This window comes from Cimex lectularius, unplaced genomic scaffold, assembly GCF_000648675.2.
Source record: "Cimex lectularius strain Harlan isolate CLEC.00 unplaced genomic scaffold, Clec_2.1 scaffold155, whole genome shotgun sequence".
NCBI classification, from domain to species: domain Eukaryota; kingdom Metazoa; phylum Arthropoda; class Insecta; order Hemiptera; family Cimicidae; genus Cimex; species Cimex lectularius.
In genome coordinates, this window is record NW_019392710.1 from 959,744 (window position 1) to 979,864 (window position 20,121).

The following is a 20,121-nucleotide window of genomic DNA, read 5'->3' on the forward strand; positions in this document are numbered from 1 at the left end:
ATGTTCCTTTGAATAAATAAGCAGTTCCATGATTTCATGTTGGAAAAGGTTATAACGAATTCAATCTAATAAATAGTAGAGAAAATTTTTTTGACGGTGATAAGTTAGTAAAGAGAAGTAGGGGTACAAGGAGAATGAGTTGAGAGGGCGAGAGAGAGAGGAAGAGGGAGAGGGGGAGGGAGGGAGAGAGAAAGAGAGAGAGCGAGAGAGAGAGAGAGAGAGAGAGAGAGAGAGAGAGAGAGAGAGAGAGAGTGTGTGTGAGAGAGAGAGTGAGAGAGTGTGAGAGTGTGAGAGAGAGAAAGAGAAAGAGAGCTGGCTGATTAAGTAACATCGTTGCTAAGAAAATTAATTTAGATAAAGTTAGTAAATTGTTTGAATTAAAGTAAGCATTTATCCTCACCTTGTACGATCCTAAGTGGTTGACGACACAAGTAAAGCTGACGTCCCTTCCCTGCGTGACAGTATGATTTTCCAAATTTTCTAAAAATTCAGGCTCATATTCCATTGGCACTTGTCCTGAAACAATAATAAAATGCTAATTTTCATGTAAAATAATACCAAATGTACTTATTCGTTTAAAATAAAAACGTTGGCCATTTTCACGCGCAATTGCCAATATTTTAAACTTAATTCTTAGCTTATAAGCAAGGTGAAACCTAGGCTATAAACTTTAAATAACATTCCCGTTTTGTAAAGTTAAAAACTCTATTTCTACTATTCTCAAACTGTATTTGTTTTACATGTTTTAGAGCTAGGGATTCTATAGTATACGGTTGTGTGTGTGTGTGTGTGTGTGTGTGCGTGTGCACATGCACTGAAGTGAAAACAATGAACCCAACACTTTAGGAGAAGAGTGTTCAACATACAGAAACATATCCAAAAGAAAACAAAGATGATAAAATTCCCTCAGAAAAAAGAAAAAACAATACAGTATTATAATGGAGTCTCTCTGTAAATTCAACAAGGATTACACAAACAAGGACTTAAACGACATTTAAACTACCAGCTAATTAGTTTATCAGTGTGTTAATAGTTTTAACGAGGTAATACCGCGGTCTGATTGCTAAATGTAATTTGTATTCGAGGCATTAGAAAAAGAAATTTCATAAGAAACATCATCATATTTAGTCCCTCTAGTACTCCTAACAACTTTTATATACATTGAAATGGTATGTACATTGAATACATGAAACTGCTGATTTGTCATTGCCTATACCCTCAAGCTTTAACTCTCCTCTGTCGTAAAAGTACTGATATCACCACACCTTAAATCTTCAAAAATTACTGCACTGCATATAATTCTGTCAAATATCTATTGGTTCATCCATTATAAGTCTTTGTTTGAAAGTTCAATTCAATCGTTTCTTTTTCCGTAGAAAATATTTGTGAGTGGCTTGAGTACTTGTCTGTCGCTTTAAGTAAAATTAACGAAAAACAACGTAATGATATTTAAGCACGTGTCAAAGCATTGATTCATCTACAAGAAACTACAGATTTCACCAGCTTCCTTTGATTTCCGGAATAACAATTTTGAAGGGCTTCAACAGTCAGAGTTGCGCTGGTTGTTTAAGCTTATAGGTGAAAGTTTACAGCACTTGTCTACCTCCGGTTAGTGCGATTGTGTAATTTCTCGTCCATTTGAATGAACTCCAAAAGCAAATTATCCCTCGTTTTTATATTTATCTTGACATGTTTGTTTATTTTAAAAATTGCATTAATTATGTTTTATAAACGCCCATTCACCATAAAATATTTCTACTTACTCTTTCGAAGGCGTTTCCATGTTGATAAAAGCTAGAAACAAGTTCCCCATTCTAATGCAGATATCATACTTAACAATTGTGTCTAATATAAACATGATATCAGTTGTAATTATTAGATCTAAATTCTTTTAACCTGTCCTGCAAAATTTTCATGTACACTTTACTTAACGTTGGTACAATGTAACTCCTCTTTAGCCATTTAAACTATTTATCTCTTTCAGAAGCCACTATAAGACCTGTACCACATGTTTGAGGAAAATATCATCAACTAAATAGCTTATTAAATATACATACTAGCAATTCAGCCGATTCTATATCCACACTGATCTTGACCCAAAATTCAATCGAGAACCCATCCATTATACTTGAATTTTTTTCGTTCTCTTTATATTCAGAGTCCATACAACGTCCTCATTTTATTAACCTTCCTCTTCCTTACATACCTATAATGTATACCCACAGCTAATGTCTATAGTAATATGACTGAGTTTCTCAACTTTTCTAAAACAATATATGTAAACCTACAAAAAACGTCATTCAATGTTCTTCTTAATGATTGCCAACCTTGTCCAAACTTCGCTAAATTTTTGGCCAGACCATCTATTGATCTTTGTTGCCCTTGCATAACACTGACGTCTAAACAAAATTCTACTCTCATAACTTTAGAATATACAAAAAATAAAGCATTATTATTGTATTATATGCATTGCTTTATATTGTCATTGAAAATTTTAATTTACGTAGTTGAAAACCTCAGTATGTGCTCAATGTAACACTGCATCACAGTATTCTTTTGTGAGGTGATATTTATCATATTCTTCACCAAGAAACCAACCTTCGACCATAACTAACTCCAGTTTAATGGTTATTAAAAGATGACAAGGTATTAATGCCATAATATAAAAGGATCGTTCAACTGTCAGTCAGGCTGTCTCCTGGATATCATCTCGGTTTAATATCCTTTGGAGTACCTTGACAAGTTGATCCTCGCTCAACCAACCTGCACGGACCTCCAGTCTGAATCCCTGAGAATTATCCCTTCCTTTCAGACTCCCTAGGTTCAGAACATTCCAAGCGTAAACTCTCCTTTAATCCTATTGTTTGCTTTGTAAATCCCTGTTCTTAGCAAAAGAGACCCCTTCATCCATAGCCGAGGGCTGAACTATCTATCCACTACTTCCGTAAAACTTTTATATTATTTATTTGAATTACTTTTTTTTACAAAATGTACAATTGGCTCATTTCACGTCGAGGGCTGAATTATCTATCCACTACTTCCGTAAAACTTTTATATATTTATTTGAGTTACATTTTCACAATGATCGTGATTACATTTTTACTATTTAAATGATCATTATTTGCTGCATGAACCACATATAATTTAAATTGTATTTCTTCGTTAAAAATATATTATGATTTAAATAGAAAATGGGGAAATCCTCATTTAATCACATGGCTCAATATGTTTTTACTATGGGAACCTTCAATGCAAAAAGTTCCAAGAAGAAGTGTCACATCAAATCCTTCTTAGGGATCCCCAGTTTCGGTTATATGAGTCAGCTTAGACTCCCCTCAACAACTTTTATTCATATCAGAGTGTAAAGCAGTAGCAGAACCATAAAGGCGGCGTGGCATTCTTGGAGGATCTATGCGCTTAGTTTATCCGCGGATGCTCGTCGATTTATCCCTTATCATAGATTTTCTAATTAATTGTAATTTTTACACCGTATTTTACATTGAGTTCATCACAAAATTACCATATTAATAACTGCATAATTTAAATTTTTTTAGTCATTTATTTTGCGTACACATAACATAAAATTGCACTCAAGTTTTATTGTTATCTATTACAGTAATTATCTAATTGTAATTCTATTAATTTTATGTAATCTTAAGGTTTTAAATTGTAAATTCGTATGTTTTTTGTGCTCTTGACTGTTCAGTTTTGGTTCATTTGACGCGTTTGAACTGCAATAAAATGAATAAAAAAAATAAAAAATAGTACTATGAGATAATTATGTAAAAGTAGGTTTCTTCTTCTTATTGTTTTAATGCATTTTTTACAAATTAGTTTCATTAATAGGGTTTTTATAGAAACAAGTTTAATATGTAGACAAAACGGAAATTTTGGGTTGATTTTTCCAAAATGTTTTTCTATCCTCAAATTAAGTTAAAATTAAATTCATAAAAAGTTTGTATCCATGTATTGAGAACTCGATATATCTCGTAAATAGAAAAATGTTTTGATTACCAAATTAATTTTCAACGTACTATTCGACAAGTGTTCTTACCCTGTCCGTGCAAAGATATTCGTATAATTTAAAAGTCAAACCCGCAGTGATTGATTGGAGAATAACCTCGCTCTTCCTATTCAATAGGGCTGAAATCCCTTAGATAAAGCCTTGCTTACACAATGCCTCTAACAAACCTTCCAAACTAGTCTAATACAACCTACCATCCTTCACAATACCTTGCTAACATCTTATGCAGGTTTCCCGGGAGAAATTTCTGACCAGAGACTCACCAGTTTATTCACACCTTAACTCTCTTATCTCTACCTCTAAACTGTCGTATATTTATTCGCACATCGGTGTCTGTTTTTCTGTTTATTCTGTTCTTTGTTTCAATCATATTCATAACCTGTGTTATGAATGCATTTTTATGCCGGCAAAGGAAAAAAAAGCAACGAATTATGTCAATTTCAGGATTCAAAACAGCGAAATACAACAGCCGATTTAACATCGTTAGCATAAATTAATCAAGATGCATATCTGGGGTTGGATTTAGGAATATTGTGGGGTTTTGTACGAGAACTACATTATTTTTTAAAGCTTAAAATAACTTGGTTTCTAATTACAAAACACACCTTAAAACAGGATGTGCCGTATTTGAACAGAACACCAGCATGGCAAAATCTAGTCGGAAGCCGCGGTCCCATTCCCCAAACAATTGAAATAACTCTGGTTAGTGCGTAAAAAATATATTTGTAATCTCCGTAAACTTTCCAAAACGTATCCAATTGAATAAAAGGTGTAATATGTACCTTCGCAATACGGACAAACAAAAACTTGTAATTGTGAGGAAGCCGTGTTGCATCTTTAACTTTAGGCGAGGATACGTCTTGGGATTTAGTCTTTGAGTTGCACCGAATAGTTGGCCGTTCTACAGTCCGACAGTTCCAAAATACAAACTCGATTGACAACAAATTCCATTAATTGGCTGTAAGAAGGGATTTGATCGGAGAAATTTTTATTTCGATAAAGCCATATATGCTAATGCCAAAAAATAATAATAAAATAATAAATAAGTTAAAAAATAATTATATTAACCATCAGGTAATTATCAGGACACACTTGCAATCCGGAAATGGTAAAGCTTCACTTTTATAGATATTTTTGCATTATTTATTTAACGATTTTTCAATTACAATTGTATAAAATAAAAATATAAAGTTTTTAGCTATATATAAATTTAAAAATATTTACAATAAAAACAAAACAATTTGAAATTTGCATCAAATCTATAATAATACACGATTTAAAATGATACAAATTGCTTAAATTTATATTAAATATATCTACGTTTTGAAAGGGCGACGTATTTGTGGTTCTTGGTATAATACTGAATTTCAATAGCAATCAATGGAGTGTTATTTGATTTTTTGAATGATAAGATGGAACAGAAAGTTAATTAGGTAACAATCAGTTAAGGAATGTAATAAGTTATATAGTATATGAATATGAAATCAAAGAATTTCCGTCAGTAATGTAAAAAATGGTTGTCAATTTCAATTACTCACATAAGGCGTATCACTGTACATACCGGATCAGGTTTTAAAATCTTTTCGGAACTGCTTCTATGCGACTGATATGAATGGGTTGAAAAGGTGCCTAAAGAGGTGAACATTAATCAAATATTGGTCTTATAGTGGAAGTATATAAAATTTTAAGTGCCTGTATCATCATGGAAATCAATTTAGTGATTAATTAGTGTGTGGTGATTAGTGACCGTCAGTCTATGATTATTCGGAAATCGTGAGATGCGGTCTGGTGTGACGTAGGCTTCAGAAAAACATTTTCTTTATCGTGCCAACGTTTCGATCTTTATTTAGATCATCTTCAGGGCTCAATAAAGATCGAAAAGTTGGCACGACAAAGAAAATGTTTTTCTGAACCTACGTCACACCAGACCGCATCTCACGATTTCCGAATAATGATTAAATTAGTGTTTAGTATTACGTGTAATAAACCCTAAAGTTTCATTTGCTTTAGCAATGTGTGTATGAAAGTTAATCAACTGTCAATAATGATGCCAAGATCTTTAACAGTTTCAGGTCCAATTAGGAGCGAACAAAATATAGCACAGTTAAATTTTTTAAAGATTTTATTGTATTGAAAAGTCATAGCTAATATTTTTCGGTAAATTAAAAAGTATAGTATTTGTTAAACATCATTTATTAAATTTTACTAAGGCACGTTGAAATTGTAAGCTGTCAGAAACAGAATTAATTTTTATGTATATTTTGGAAGGCCGTGGTAGTCGAATGGTCAGTCTACTATATACTACTATTTATAGTCCACTATTCAACAGAAAAACAGAAATAGGCCTAAAATTTCACCCCGCATGACTCTTTCAGATATGTACTAGTTACAGTGATCACTATTCAAAACCATTTTATCATTGTTACATATATAACTTTAACAATAGCAATTAAATTCCCATTAATAGCTACTGCGTATAATTTTTCATGAATCTTAGAATCGCACTAATGATAAAACAATGCACGCAAATTATTAAGAAATTAAGTCACTATTGTTGAAAATTTCTATAAAAAAGTATTTTCCTCTAAAGGAAGTGAATTTATTTTATAAATGAATCGAGTAAGTTTGGGAGTTGATCGTTATTTGATGAAGAAAAATAGAAATCATAAGTATTTGAGGTTACTAAAACTAACCTATGAAAATTCGCTTATAGAAATCGTATTAGGAATGTGCACGAACGTTTGTGCGAACTATGAATATCAAATTTCAATACATAAATTACAAATTCAATTATTTTTTTTTTTATTCCAAGCCTGATGTGGTTAAAGTGTAAATAAGATATAAACTGGTTTTTAGTACAGAACAATGCGGTGGCTATTTCAGTTTGAAGAGGCGAGTGGACGATTGCTAAATCGGAACGATTCGTACGTGGTGTTAATATTCATTGGAGTAAAAGATTTTTATGCCGATCCACGATCCACGCTGTAATCCTCTCAGCCGACAGGTTCGTTTTATGCTCTAACGCAGTTCAAGTAAATACTGTTCCGAAATACCCACATGTCTTCTCCTCATAATTAAAAAAAAGGTAGTTATAATTGTGGATTTTGTTGGTGAGGTTATGTAATCTTTAATTACAATGTTTTTTTTTTTAACGTAGCCGTTAGTATATTAATCTGTTATTTAACTACAGTGTTTTAAGTGTACGAACCAAAATCAAACAAAAAGGCAGAAACGATTCGACTAAATCGAAACGCTGATACCATCAAAACTTGGTAAGCATAGCATACCATCGAGCGACACATTGCCTTAAAACTCTGGAACTTAGGTATTAGAATAGAAAATTTTGAGAGAAGGTCGGACAAACGGAATTAATCGCAAATTTCGCAAAATATAAATGTTCTTTTTGAGATGAGAATTCTAAAAGCGTTTTACATTCTCAAATGTACAATATTAACTGCAACTGGGCATCAATGTCGAAAATAAAATAATCAATATATAGTAAATATTATTCTATTATAAAGGCGTCAAGTCTCACAAGCAGCTATGATCTAATATAATGTCGTTAAAAAGTCTATAATTTTTCCATGTTGGGTGGATATATATATATATATATATCGGTTCACACAGAGCGGGGGAACATGTTTTAGTATATGCTTAAGTGATTAGAGAAAGAATCATAACGAGCTTCAATACATGTCATACTTTCTTATGAATTATTACATATTACATAATTTCTTCAGACGTTCGGGATGTGAGTGGACTGTTGACAAGGAATCGAGCTGCAAACGTATGGAACCCAAGGAAGCCTGGAACTGTGTGGAATACCTAATAGAGATCTACCGTCGTGAGTCCGAAACTGGTTCTACTGAACAGCAAATTTGATGGTTTGTTATCACTAACAACAGATCGATGCGAGGCGAGCTAAAAACCTTTGAGAAGTCGATTGAGTTTCATAGCAAACTGAACCCTATTTTTCGACAAGAACGGTTTTAAGCTTTTCAACGACGAACGATATCTAATCCGTCTCTTTATCATTCCATGAGTGTTCTATATGATTCATGTCAGGAGTACGTGTGGGGCCAATTCATTGTGGTATCCCTACATCCTTTAAGTAATGGGTGACAACTCGAGGTACATGCGGTCAAGCATTGTCAAGGTTTAACAAGAAGTTGTTTTCGATAAATGGAGCATTTGGGACTACAGCTTCTAGAAGAATTACCTCAATTTACCTTAAGTGCAAATAAAGATCCATTCTGTATGATAATTAATTCGATACGGAAATGGACGTTGATTCCACCCCATACCATAACTCACTGCTTTTGAAAAAGCTTTGACTCGCATACGGCACATTGAGCAAAGCGTTCTCCACACACGGTCCCGGTCATCTGATTGCAACCAAAAACTAACACTCATCTCTGAAGAGAAAGCACTCCATTGTTCAAGTGTCCAAGTGAGATGTTGTTTGCTTAAGTCGCTTTTCTACACGATGCCTCACATAGTAGAGAATTAGAGAATTGATGTGGGATGGCTATGCTATTCTTACGATGCCTTAGAGTCCACCCTTGTATTACGGACCGTTTAGAGTGCACAACTTATCAAGGAAGCCGTTAAATAACGGCTCCATAGTACGATAAGAGCAATAAAATGATCGTTTCTAGCTGTCGTACATCGAGGTCGACCACTACCTTCTCTCCCGGTGGCCCTAAACCGCTGAAGACCATTGTGAATGGTAGAAGGCAGGATATAACAATGGCTAAGTCCGTCGTTGGCCAAAGCGTCTGCCTGAGCAGGGCGATATCTCCTTGTCTTAAAACCTTTTAAGAAAAGAAAAAAAGTTAATTTTTTACACAAGTTTATTTTTTCACCAAATACAACAATTTTTAAAACCAATTAACTCACTCGACAAGTCTGGGTCTGGAAAGGATTGACTTAGTTTACTTTTAATTTAATTAGTGTAAAAGGATTAGTAATACTACATCAATATATACATATACACTCAAAGACAAAAAAGACCAGATTTATTTGTTATAAATTATAAGAAGTTAGAGAAAGAGAACGGTATTTGATCAACGCTTTTGTGTTCCAATGTGTGAAATGGGGCTTCCTTAGCGATTTGTCCTATCACTAAACTGCTTTGACAGAGATCGGCGACATCAGGGCGTCGGCTGAAATCAAAGGGGTTTCTTTCAGCTTGGTCGACAAAACCGGTTTCTGTCTGTTTTGAAGAATTAACATCAAAGATATGATTTTCGCTCATATCTATTCCGAATTATAAATTATTAAAATAATAGCGTTATAATATGCTTCTTTAGTGACTATGTAATTCTATGTACGTACGTATTGAGTAAATTGTATACGGACCCGACACGATAAAAAGTTATTAATATGTATGTATTTTATGTATTATCCATGTTTAAAAAAAAGAAGAAATGTTAATTTCGCGTTTGAATTTAAGTCCAGTTTTATTTATTATACATTTATTTTTATTATTATTATTAATCAATTATCTCCTGTATTAAAGAAATATGGTGGTTGTCAAAAGAACTTAACAGTAGGACAATTATAAGCAAGAATCAATTATTACCTACTATCCACGACAAACAACTGAACTACATGGTAAAAACATATTAGGTATTGAAAACAAACTACTACATGAAAAGGATAAAACATGTCTGGACATGACATGAAAGGTTGAATATCAATGAAGCCTTTGTTCCACCGTATGGTTGGGCTAAATATTCCCTATATCTCCATTCCTCATCCAAAATTGTTCTTAAAATAGTAAATGCTTTTATGCGTCCACAATTACATCCCGCTTGAAGATGGACTAATTAATTCCCGTTATAAAAAATTCAATCTCCTTGGTGGACAGTTATCCAATTCTACCATAGTATAATGTTCCAAGACGATAAAAACAAAAGTGATACCAAGACCCTCCCTGTGATAATAAATAAGGAGTAAGCATGAGGGAACTTTGTCACTTTGCGACTTTTCCACAAGCAATTCCTACGACATTAAATCAGCAATCATCAAAAGATTTACTTAGTAAATTTATTGAAATCATAAACCACAGATAAACGTTGATAAACATAGTTTCAAATTATTAAATTTAGTGCACAGTTCATTGTTGTAGTTCATAGTAAAAGGAATATCACCTTAAAACTACTGTTGTTGGTAGTTTTTCATAAATATGCAACGGGCCGCTCCAATCATGAATATCACGGTTACGTCCATTTTGAAATTTTGATTTTTTTTTCAGGTAATAATAAAACTTCTGATTACTCTTCGCGTCAGGTCTGAGTACAGAGGCTGCTTAAATAAACTTAGAGAAATTGTCCAACTGGTAAAAGCTGTAGAGATAGTAGTTAGCCAATCTCTTGGTTGATAAAGCTAATAGCCATGGAAACGAGGTAATCCTTCGAGTAGTAGAGTGCCCTTTCCATTCTATCCCTCCACTATGCAGGGAGGAAGAGCTCTGGATAGGCCTTGAAGGACAAAGGGCGTAAGGGGAACGAAACAGCCAGAGAGCAATTACAAGGAGTTAGGCTTTCTCTTGTGAATTAGGTCTACTCTGTCCAATGCCCTTTTCAATCATCTCTCTCGTCCTCTATTAGGTAACTCTAACGTACCAATTGCGAGATATTTAAAACAATTATTCTTCTTCGTTAGGTTGATCAAAGATCAGAATATTTTCGATTCTTTAGTTACTTCGCTTTACTAAATCCTTCCCTAATTATTCAGAGTCTCCTTTTTAGATGGCCCGGCTTAATTTCTCTTAAACCAACGTCATTGTCAAAAAAATAAATAAATAAAATAAATAAATAAAATAAATAAATAAATTTAAAAAAAAACGTGTTTAATATTTTTTAGTTTAGTTTCAAATTTTTACCTTTATTCAACTTCAAATTGCAAATACATACTGACACATCGTTTTGAAGGATTTTTTATGCTGAAAACAATCGCCTTTTAAATTATTAAAAAAAATGATAAAGACATGGAAAAAAGTTTTGTACAAGTTACACTTCGAATATTTTAGATTTTATTGGTTTTCACTTTACAAATTCATGTACGTCTGATGAATTTATATGAAAATATGAACTGGTAACTGGTGGTAGACATACCATAAAAACGAGGATTAAAATTCGTTTGCTTTTGTTTTGTTTTATCCAACTAACAAGAATATATCGGTTAATTTAATTAAAATTAATATTTAATTACAAATATCCATAATATAGTTTATGTAGGCACAAAAGGAAATACCGAAATGCCCTTTGTTTTGAAACGGTTGCAATTCCCACTCTGTCTAGCATTTGCTATGACAATAAACAAGTCTCAAGGACAAATTTTCGAGAAAACAGGTTTAATTATAAATTCAAAAAATACAATATTTACACATTGACAGTTGTCCTTGTCGAAGTGTATGACTCAAATGGGGATTAAAATATAATGAAAATTGAAAGAAAAATGCGTAGAAAACATTGTTTTTGACGAGGCGTTGGAGTAGTGTACAAATTATTTTTTCTAGCGATCCTACCAAAAATCGAGAGGCGCGGAGGTTTTTGAGTTTATTTATTTGAAGTTGCTCTTTTTTACTTATTTAAAAAATATGATAATAAAAAACTAGCGGGAGTTTCAATCGCCAACCACCTGGCCGCCCCCACGGCAGCTCGCGCCTATTATCTTTTGGATTCGAACCAGACATACTTACAAATGGGATTTCTTTTTCAAAAACATCGGAACCCCAAGGATTGATATGACCTCTGCTGTTGCGAACCGTAGTAAAAAAAAAAAAAATCGCGAGTGGATGAGTGGGCAATGAAAAAAGTCTTCGGTGATGCCCCCCTAGTCGTAACAAATATTTTTTCACATGAAAATTTAATGTTTTTTATTATGTACGTCCATTCCATCGGGGTGAATTACTCTGATGGGGACTGACGGCCATGTCGCGACCAGTACTGAGGGGTTTCTTATATACGGATTTGAACTACACAGAAATCCTTTTTTTTCCGAGGATTACAAAAATGGTCCGTTAAGATAGGTTTCACATTATAAAGATTCGAACTCTTGTTATTTTCTGATTGCAGTTTCTTTTCTGCTATTTTCCATTTTGAACATAAGCAAATTATAAAACGAGTTATCTGTGTATTGTTTATTGCCTGGTTCTTGACTTTCTTCGATTTGTATGAAAAGAATATGAAGGGTATTGGAGGAAAAACTGGAAAAAAAAACTTTATTGACATCGAGATTTAAAGTGCGATTAGTTGTACATAAAACAAAGATAAAAAACGTGTGTAAATGTGTGGTGCTTAGTGACCATCTTCAGGGCTCAAAGTGTTCGTTTTCTGTGTAGATATGTCATTCTTGTGAATTCTGGGCATGCACTCGATCTTGGATGGTGCGGCCCATTGCAATTTACATACCTTGGGTGGTTTACGCAAGGCTTTCTTTGGAAGACCGGCACGACACACGAAGTTTTTTTTTTTTTTTTGCGTTATGAACTATGCATATTAGCCATGTGAAAATTCATATTTATGTGTTCAAATTTGGGAGGGTTATTGTGAAAAAGCGCCAGAGGCGACGGTGGGAATCGAACCCACGACCGCGGCGTGAGAGTCTCTCATGCTAACCACTCGGCTACCGCAATGACATCCAATCGAGATTTTATTGTTGAGGTTATTGAATTGTATAAATGTTTACCATGTTTATGGAAATTGGTGGACAATTAAATAGTTCCTCCAATCAGCGGGTTCTTGCATCAAAGTGATGGTATTACGGCTTCTGTTCATGAGCCACTTCTTACACCATTTCCTCTTCGGTTTTGTGCTTATTATATATAAACAAACAGCAGCATAAGCCTATTAACCATTTAGCCCATTTGATTTTTTGAACACACGGCACACTGGATTGGGAAATCCCCATGTTTTTTCTCTTCTGATGATCTGGTATCATGAAATTATTTCACGTTCTCGTAAGTTGTTTGTCATTTGGTTTTGGTATCGCTTCCGCTCTTTTCTTTTTGTATTTTTTTGCGAATAATAGGTGTATGTAATCATAATTTTTAGTATAAATTCTGCTTCTTTTAACCACTGATTATCCAGGTAGTTTCTTATTATTTTGCTGATTTAAATGACTGTTATTTAGAAAGTGAACAGTTAACACAGTTAACAGTGAAGTTAACATAAACGCCATACATTTTCTCTTAACCTAAAGACGACAAAAAATCGAAATTCTTCCTGGACTATAAATAATTCCTGAATGAAAAATGTGCCTGTAACTTCGTAATGCTGCACAAGAAGTAAATATGCATTACAGTTATTAATCTGCCATAGCAATTACGATAATGATATAATTATATTAATATTTTTATTAAATAATCACTATCTTAACAGTTTGTAATTAATTTTTCTGAACCTAGGTGGAACATGCTGACTAAATGACCAGTTTTTATAAAAATATGATGTTCAATTTCTAAAAAATATTTCTATATTAAATTGTGAACAAAACCTTTGTGTAATCACAAAATAAACAAAAAAAAAATATCGGCAACTTCGTACTGTAGAACACAAACATTGAATATATTTTTGGGTTTACAAACTAATATTTAACTTGCTAAAAATTATAGTAGCAAATGAAAAGCAGTTATTATATATATTATAAACCGTTATGAATTATGTGACATTGAGTAAACTTGATATCTGTCGTCAAATACCTCTTGGGAGACTAAGAAGAGGTGAAAGGGTATCTCCTGGAGTCCAGGAGGATCTTACAATGTATTGGTTAACTAAGTCGTCATTATCCTGTTAATTACCCCGACAAAATCTTCCGCGTGTGTGTAAGCACAGCCTTTGATAACCCGTCGGTTATTAACCAAAACAATTGCCTTCTCCTCCGCCTGGGGACGAAGAAGGCCCTACAGACAGGCCCAGCTTATCTCTCGGTTTCCGTCCTAACAGAACTCTCTCAAGCAGGTTAACTACAATTTTAACCTCCAGGGAATGCCAGTTGAATGTTTAATCGATTACACGTTTAGTTACACAGCTTTTATTTAAAATACTCCAGAAAGTCTTTTCGTTAAAAAACAATATATTTTTTTAATGTGGAGGCAGTAAAAAAATAGTATTACCGATATATTTACATTTCTACTCCTCTAATCATCTCACAATTTCTGAACAATTATCGATTAAGGCCACTAATCACCACACATATTTTTATTGTAATAATTCGACCGAGACACTTCCCTATCAAGAGGAAACGTTCTATAATAACCCCACTTGACAAACCTAACAAATTCTCCAGCGAACCATTGTATTCTCAAACAGAGCTATAAGCCTTATTCCAATTCTTATTAAAATGTTCGAACACTTCCTCATTAAAAGAACCAATATTCAACTATTACAAAACCATCCTTACCCATCAATTTGGTTTTAGATCCCCCCATTCTATTGTCAAACAGGGTTTATGAGTAGTCACACAATATTTCCTGCCGAGCAAAACGAAACAAACAAGAACTTAGCATTTTTCGCCTATGCCAATTTAAATAATTCATATATGTATTTAGTTGCCATAATTGACCGTATTAATTTTGCAGAAGGTCTTGGGTTCGAATTTCGCTCGTGACTCTTGATTTTCATCTCAACCGAGACCTTTAATTAAAAGTATAAATAATTTAAAATATGTTGAAGAACAACCGAAACAATCTTTCCAAAGCGTAACAGTAGAATTCCAAACCTGGGCACCATAACAAGCTATGGCTCTGCTAAAAAAATTTAAATACTCTTAGTTTCGAACAAAAATTTATATAATTATTTACCACAAAGAATACCGTGTCATAGTGAATACCCTGATTACATTTAAGCCTGATTTACACGTTGCCAGCTGTTGCATGCCAATTGAGTTATTTACCTCAACACTAGCGAAGTAGCTGTTTACACGGTACTAGTAATTGGATTGGAACTTGAGGTACACTTTTTGACTTGTGCCAGCTACGGGCAATTAACTTGTAATATTCGTTTACATTGCGCAAGTAGTATTCAAAACAGCTGACAGCTGTCCTCTCCTCGTGCGACAGTTACAGTTTTAGTTTACAGACTAAAATATTGTATGCACATAGACAAGTGTTTCAAAAATACATCAGTTTGGCTTCTTGTTTATATGTATACATCAGTTGTGTCTGAAGAACTTTTACAAGAATACAAGAAGGGAAGAGAAGTAAAGGGAAAAGGACGCGGGTACGAGGTTGGATGTTTTATAATAAAGCGATGGGAGCATCAGAAACTATTTTAACAATACTTTATTACTTTAGAGAACAAAAAACTGAAGATTTCTTGAAGCAAATCAAACATTTTAGTTTCACTGGCAAGGAGACATTGCGCCCCTGGAAACAAGGTGTTTTCGCCTTCCCAGTCGCTACTTGCCAGAGACTGGGCAAGATCAACTGGCACCCTTACTGGGAACATGTAAATCAGGCCTCAGACACACTAATTAAACATATTTATTCGAGCATTCCGGAAAAAACACTTTTTATTCCTCGCTACCCTACTTTCGTTCCTGTGTACCATGATTTTAGTTAGTGTTTTTGTGTGTTCATATTTATCCTCAAGTTTTAGAAAGCAGTATACTGCTCAAAGAAAAAGTACCATGATTTTAGTTAGTGTTTTTGTGTGTTCATATTTATCCTCAAGTTTTAGAAAGCAGTATACTGCTCAAAGAAAATAATCAATCTGTATCATGAACTTGACATATATATTGTCAGCATAGGAAAGGATTTTATCCTCCACTATCTAGACCATGTTGAACGTCATAATGTCATTTAAAAAGATTAGGAACACAGGGGTGAGAGGACAGTTTTGTTTCACTTCAATATTTGGCTTCTTCAGAATGTTTTTCTTTAAAGAACCAGCGCCATAATTTAATTTAAATACAAGCTTGTCATATATGTATTATTACAACGAATGTTGTTCCTTCTTTAGTAGTAGCAACGAGCTGAGGCTTAAGACCCTTTCGTACTAAGATTCATTTCTTCATTCACAAATTTATTTTAATAATCTGATTAATTTAAACATGAATGATATTATTACATGAAACTTTCTGGCTAGACAGAAATTATGAAGACAATTAATTATAGTAGAAAAAAAATAAAGAAAAATAATATAATAAAAACTGGCGTACATTGAAATAGTTTTGGTATTGACATTAAATTATATAATTACATACCAGAATTTATAAAACCTCGGGGAATTCACATTACTATATCATTTAATATAAAATGAAATTTTGATTTTGCGCCAAAAATTACGAGTTCACATTATGAAAGTTTACAAGACCTGCACCCGACAGCGGATTCGATATTTAGATTTACCGAGTTAGAGGAAGTGGCCAGATACGCTATCAGACGTCTGATAACAACAGAGCTTGATTTATTCCCTCTTTCCTGCGGTAAACAAAGTTGTGCTTTTGTCATGAATAACTGAATCGCGTTAATACTTTACGTTTTTCCCGTTTCGTCTTTTGACAGCGATGTTTCTCTCGGAGCGAACGATCCATGAACCGAGATAAAACCCACTGGATTGTTAAAAAAATGATCGTCCCTTAAAATTAATATTAAGGTGACTTTTACCTATATACGCATTATCTAGTAATCATGCTATTACTATTATTAATGCGTAACTGTTGTAAATATAATGGACAAAAGGCGTACTAGATAGGCAACCTTACTCTAGTCATATACTCAGAAATACTTTTACAAAAAAAAGAAAGAAAAAAAAGAGACATCCACAAAAATCAAATGACATCTCAAAAACGGACATTAAACGGACCGCATTCTCACACATAGTTGAAGGTGAGAACAAATTAGCCAAATTATTAACAAATTAGGCAAAAAAACTGCACTAAAGACTACAAACACAAGCGGAAAACTGCTGAGACAAAATTTTTTCTGGACTACTAGACAAAAAAAGCATAACACAGTAATATGCAAGTGTAGAAAAAACAACACTGGGCAAACCGCAGATAGTTGCAATGAACATAAATGGTCATTTGTAGACAACAATGGAAAATGAAACTACCAGACTATCTTCACAGAAAACCATCATGAACCCTCATAAAACGAAGCTACTTACAACGTACCAAAAAGTCGAAAAATGAATATAAGTGAAAATATACAAACATAACACACCGAGAGGCTAAGATAATAACGACACGCAAATGCCACCACCTCTTACGATCTCAAAAAATAAAAAATAAATAAATCTGTATCGGCAGATCGAAATAATCGGTAACGATGAAGGTACTGGTTCATCACCACATATTGAGAAATATCACAAGAAATAACTCTTAAGGTTAACTTTACTCCATACTTCAAAGGAAGAAACATGTTTTGAGCTTAATACCTTACTAGAAATTATGAATGATGAGTGTGGAGTTCAATCCTTTTTTTTTAAAGATGGTTCCTACTCATATTAACTTAATGTGAGTAGGAACCATCTTTAAAAAAAAATCACATAATTACCCACTGATGATAGGGTATAAGCGAATACGTTTGAAAGACAAAAGCATTTAGGATAGGTGAACCATAATTATTCGGAAACCACCAAGCCACACAAATTCACACCCTGCAGCACGCAAGAGGATATCTCACGATAGTATTTTTGTTAAAATCTATCCAAACATATATTAAATCATTCTGTAATTTGTCGCCTAGTAATATAAGTAAATACTTTAATTATTATTTAGTTATTATAAATTTGCAAATAATTAACTTGATTATTAACAATCAAAAACAAAGACAACCAACGAAGATTATGAAACCCAAAGAACTCCTAAAAGCATATACTGATTTGCTTTGTATTTTCCACGTGTAAGACCTTTTTGATTAAAAGCGGACAATGCTCTACTGACGAGTATAGAATAATGTAGAAGAGTCTTCACCGAGGAGGGAATGTAACAAACTCCCCCCAATGTTAAAATCTGCCCTCTACAGTAATTTCTTTTCAAACTTTAGGCCTGTAGCCTGGACGAGGTATCTTATGGGGTTGAGATGGGATCTCTGCTCCTGGGGATTACTAACCATATTACATTATATACATTGGTTGTTTGGATTATAATTTCTAGTTTTAACAATAATGAGGAGTCACTTCTATTTCTTAAAACTAACAATATTCGAACACAATAGGCCCGTTACGTCAAATACTTGGTATTTTCGACGGTGCCCTCGTTTTTCACGGCCATTCATCCATCATCCGGCCCTCTGGAGGAGATCATTTCATTCTACCGCTCCCCCTGCCACAAATTTCCGCCTAGCAGACACCAAACAGTTCATTAATTCAACATAAACACCCTGGAAAAGGGACAATACCGCCCACCCGTATTTATCATTTTTCTTTTCACTTCCGTTCCAACCCTGACCCTTTGGAATGGAGGGAGATATGACGAGCAGAAAAGCCACCGTGAACGGGAATGGTGAGAGAACAATTAATTTGAAAAAAAAAAAGAGTTAAGTTTATAAACAGAATAAAAAAGAAGAACCGCGATGGTAATTATAAAGGGTCAAACGTTCCCTTTAAATCGTTTAAGAATGTCGTATATATCTTGTTTTCATTGACGTTATAGCTTAGGAAATGAAATTTATCTCTCGTTCTTAAAAATACCAATTATCTCTGGTAACGATTTTACCGAAACTGGGATATTTTAATATTTTTAAATATTATGTATTTCTTTATTGTTTTTGCCTTTTTTTCGGTGTTTAGTGACCGTTAGTTAATGATTATTTGGAGATCGTGAGATGCGGTCTGGCATTAGACCCATCTCACGATCTCCAAATAATAATAAAAATAATATATTTCATGGGACCGCAGGGCCCAGTTTTGTTATTCTCTGGTCAACATTTTTTTTTGTTGATAATGTTGATAAACTACTAATGTACTAATTTTTTCAAGAAAGTATGAATAATAATTAGCTCATAAATAATATAATATAATTCATAAGCCTGTCAATAAGGTCATAAGGTCAATACAGGTAATAAGCTCTTGTTCGTGATTAATTAGTTTTGCTAAAACCAAAGATAAATAAAGAAGCAGGCTGGTAGATTAAATCTGTTAAAAAGTGTGATTGATAGAAATATTTTGATGAAATTGAATTTTATCTTGCTTCGACTACCTTTTACCATTTTTAATCCTAAATTTCCCATTCCAATTTTCTTTTCTATTGTGAAAACTTTCTTTATAATCAAATGCCCCGTGCTAAGAGAAGTAAATCCTAACCATAAATGAGGTTATGAAATAGTAGACATCAGATTAGCCGATCCCCCGATTGTGCTAGTGTAGGATGTGCTGTTAGTTCTGAAATATAACTTGTACAAATTGCGACACCAAAATTGTCGAAGAACACGATTACCATAGATTGCGTGATACATACCCTTCTTAAATAAAAGTCAATACATTTAAGGGCATTTTTAATTATACCGAGTGTTATCATTATTTTCTATTCTGCTAAAAACACCGTTTGAGGTGAGGAAAAATATAATCAATTCAATTTGTTGAACATGGAAGGAAATAAATGAGGTTAATAACGTTTAGTCGCTTTTTTTACAGTCCTCCAGGGAAAAAAAATTGTGAAAGAGAATAGATAACGCGTGGAGTGAAGTGAATTAAAACACTAGGTAGGTATGTTACCCATGGTGGCTGACAAATGACCGAGGGTGAACGGTGGCCGGGCTGCATTGGACGTTGGTTATCCAGTCCTTTGCTACATCAGTCAACCCGGGGTATTTAATTGGAAAATTCCTCAGTATTGTGACTAGTTCTAGGCAAGAGTGTGTAATGACAAGATGGCTTTGAGACAGATAGGTCTAGAATATTTTAGTCCACTTTTATCACTGGAAATTTGTCTAATTATGATGAAAATTTAGTATATTATGATATTAAATTTAAGATAACCTTATCTTATGATAATCAACTTTAAATCGTTTGTCAGTAGCCCGATCGTTTTAAATGAACATTTGGAGTTTTTACAACACTTTTTTTAATGCATAATGCTGTAACTATTTATAATAATTACGACACATACTTACCTTTCACGGCTATCTGAAACTCGACGGGCAT

At 33.6% G+C, this 20,121-nt stretch overlaps 1 protein-coding gene across 3 annotated transcripts in view; it reads right to left on the bottom strand.

The window, feature by feature from the left end:
- The window catches only part of LOC106668828 (lachesin-like), a 179,274-nt gene that overhangs the window by 21,736 nt on the left and 137,417 nt on the right, over nucleotides 1-20,121 (bottom strand). For 2 of the 3 annotated variants that reach the window (XM_014397961.2, XM_024226354.1), the window contains exon 3: nucleotides 401-516. In XM_014397961.2, coding sequence (XP_014253447.1) covers nucleotides 401-516 — 116 coding nt within the window. Of the gene's footprint in view, nucleotides 1-400; nucleotides 517-7,751; nucleotides 7,904-20,121 lie in introns of those variants that run through there. The other variant, XM_024226355.1, reaches the window with a different exon arrangement.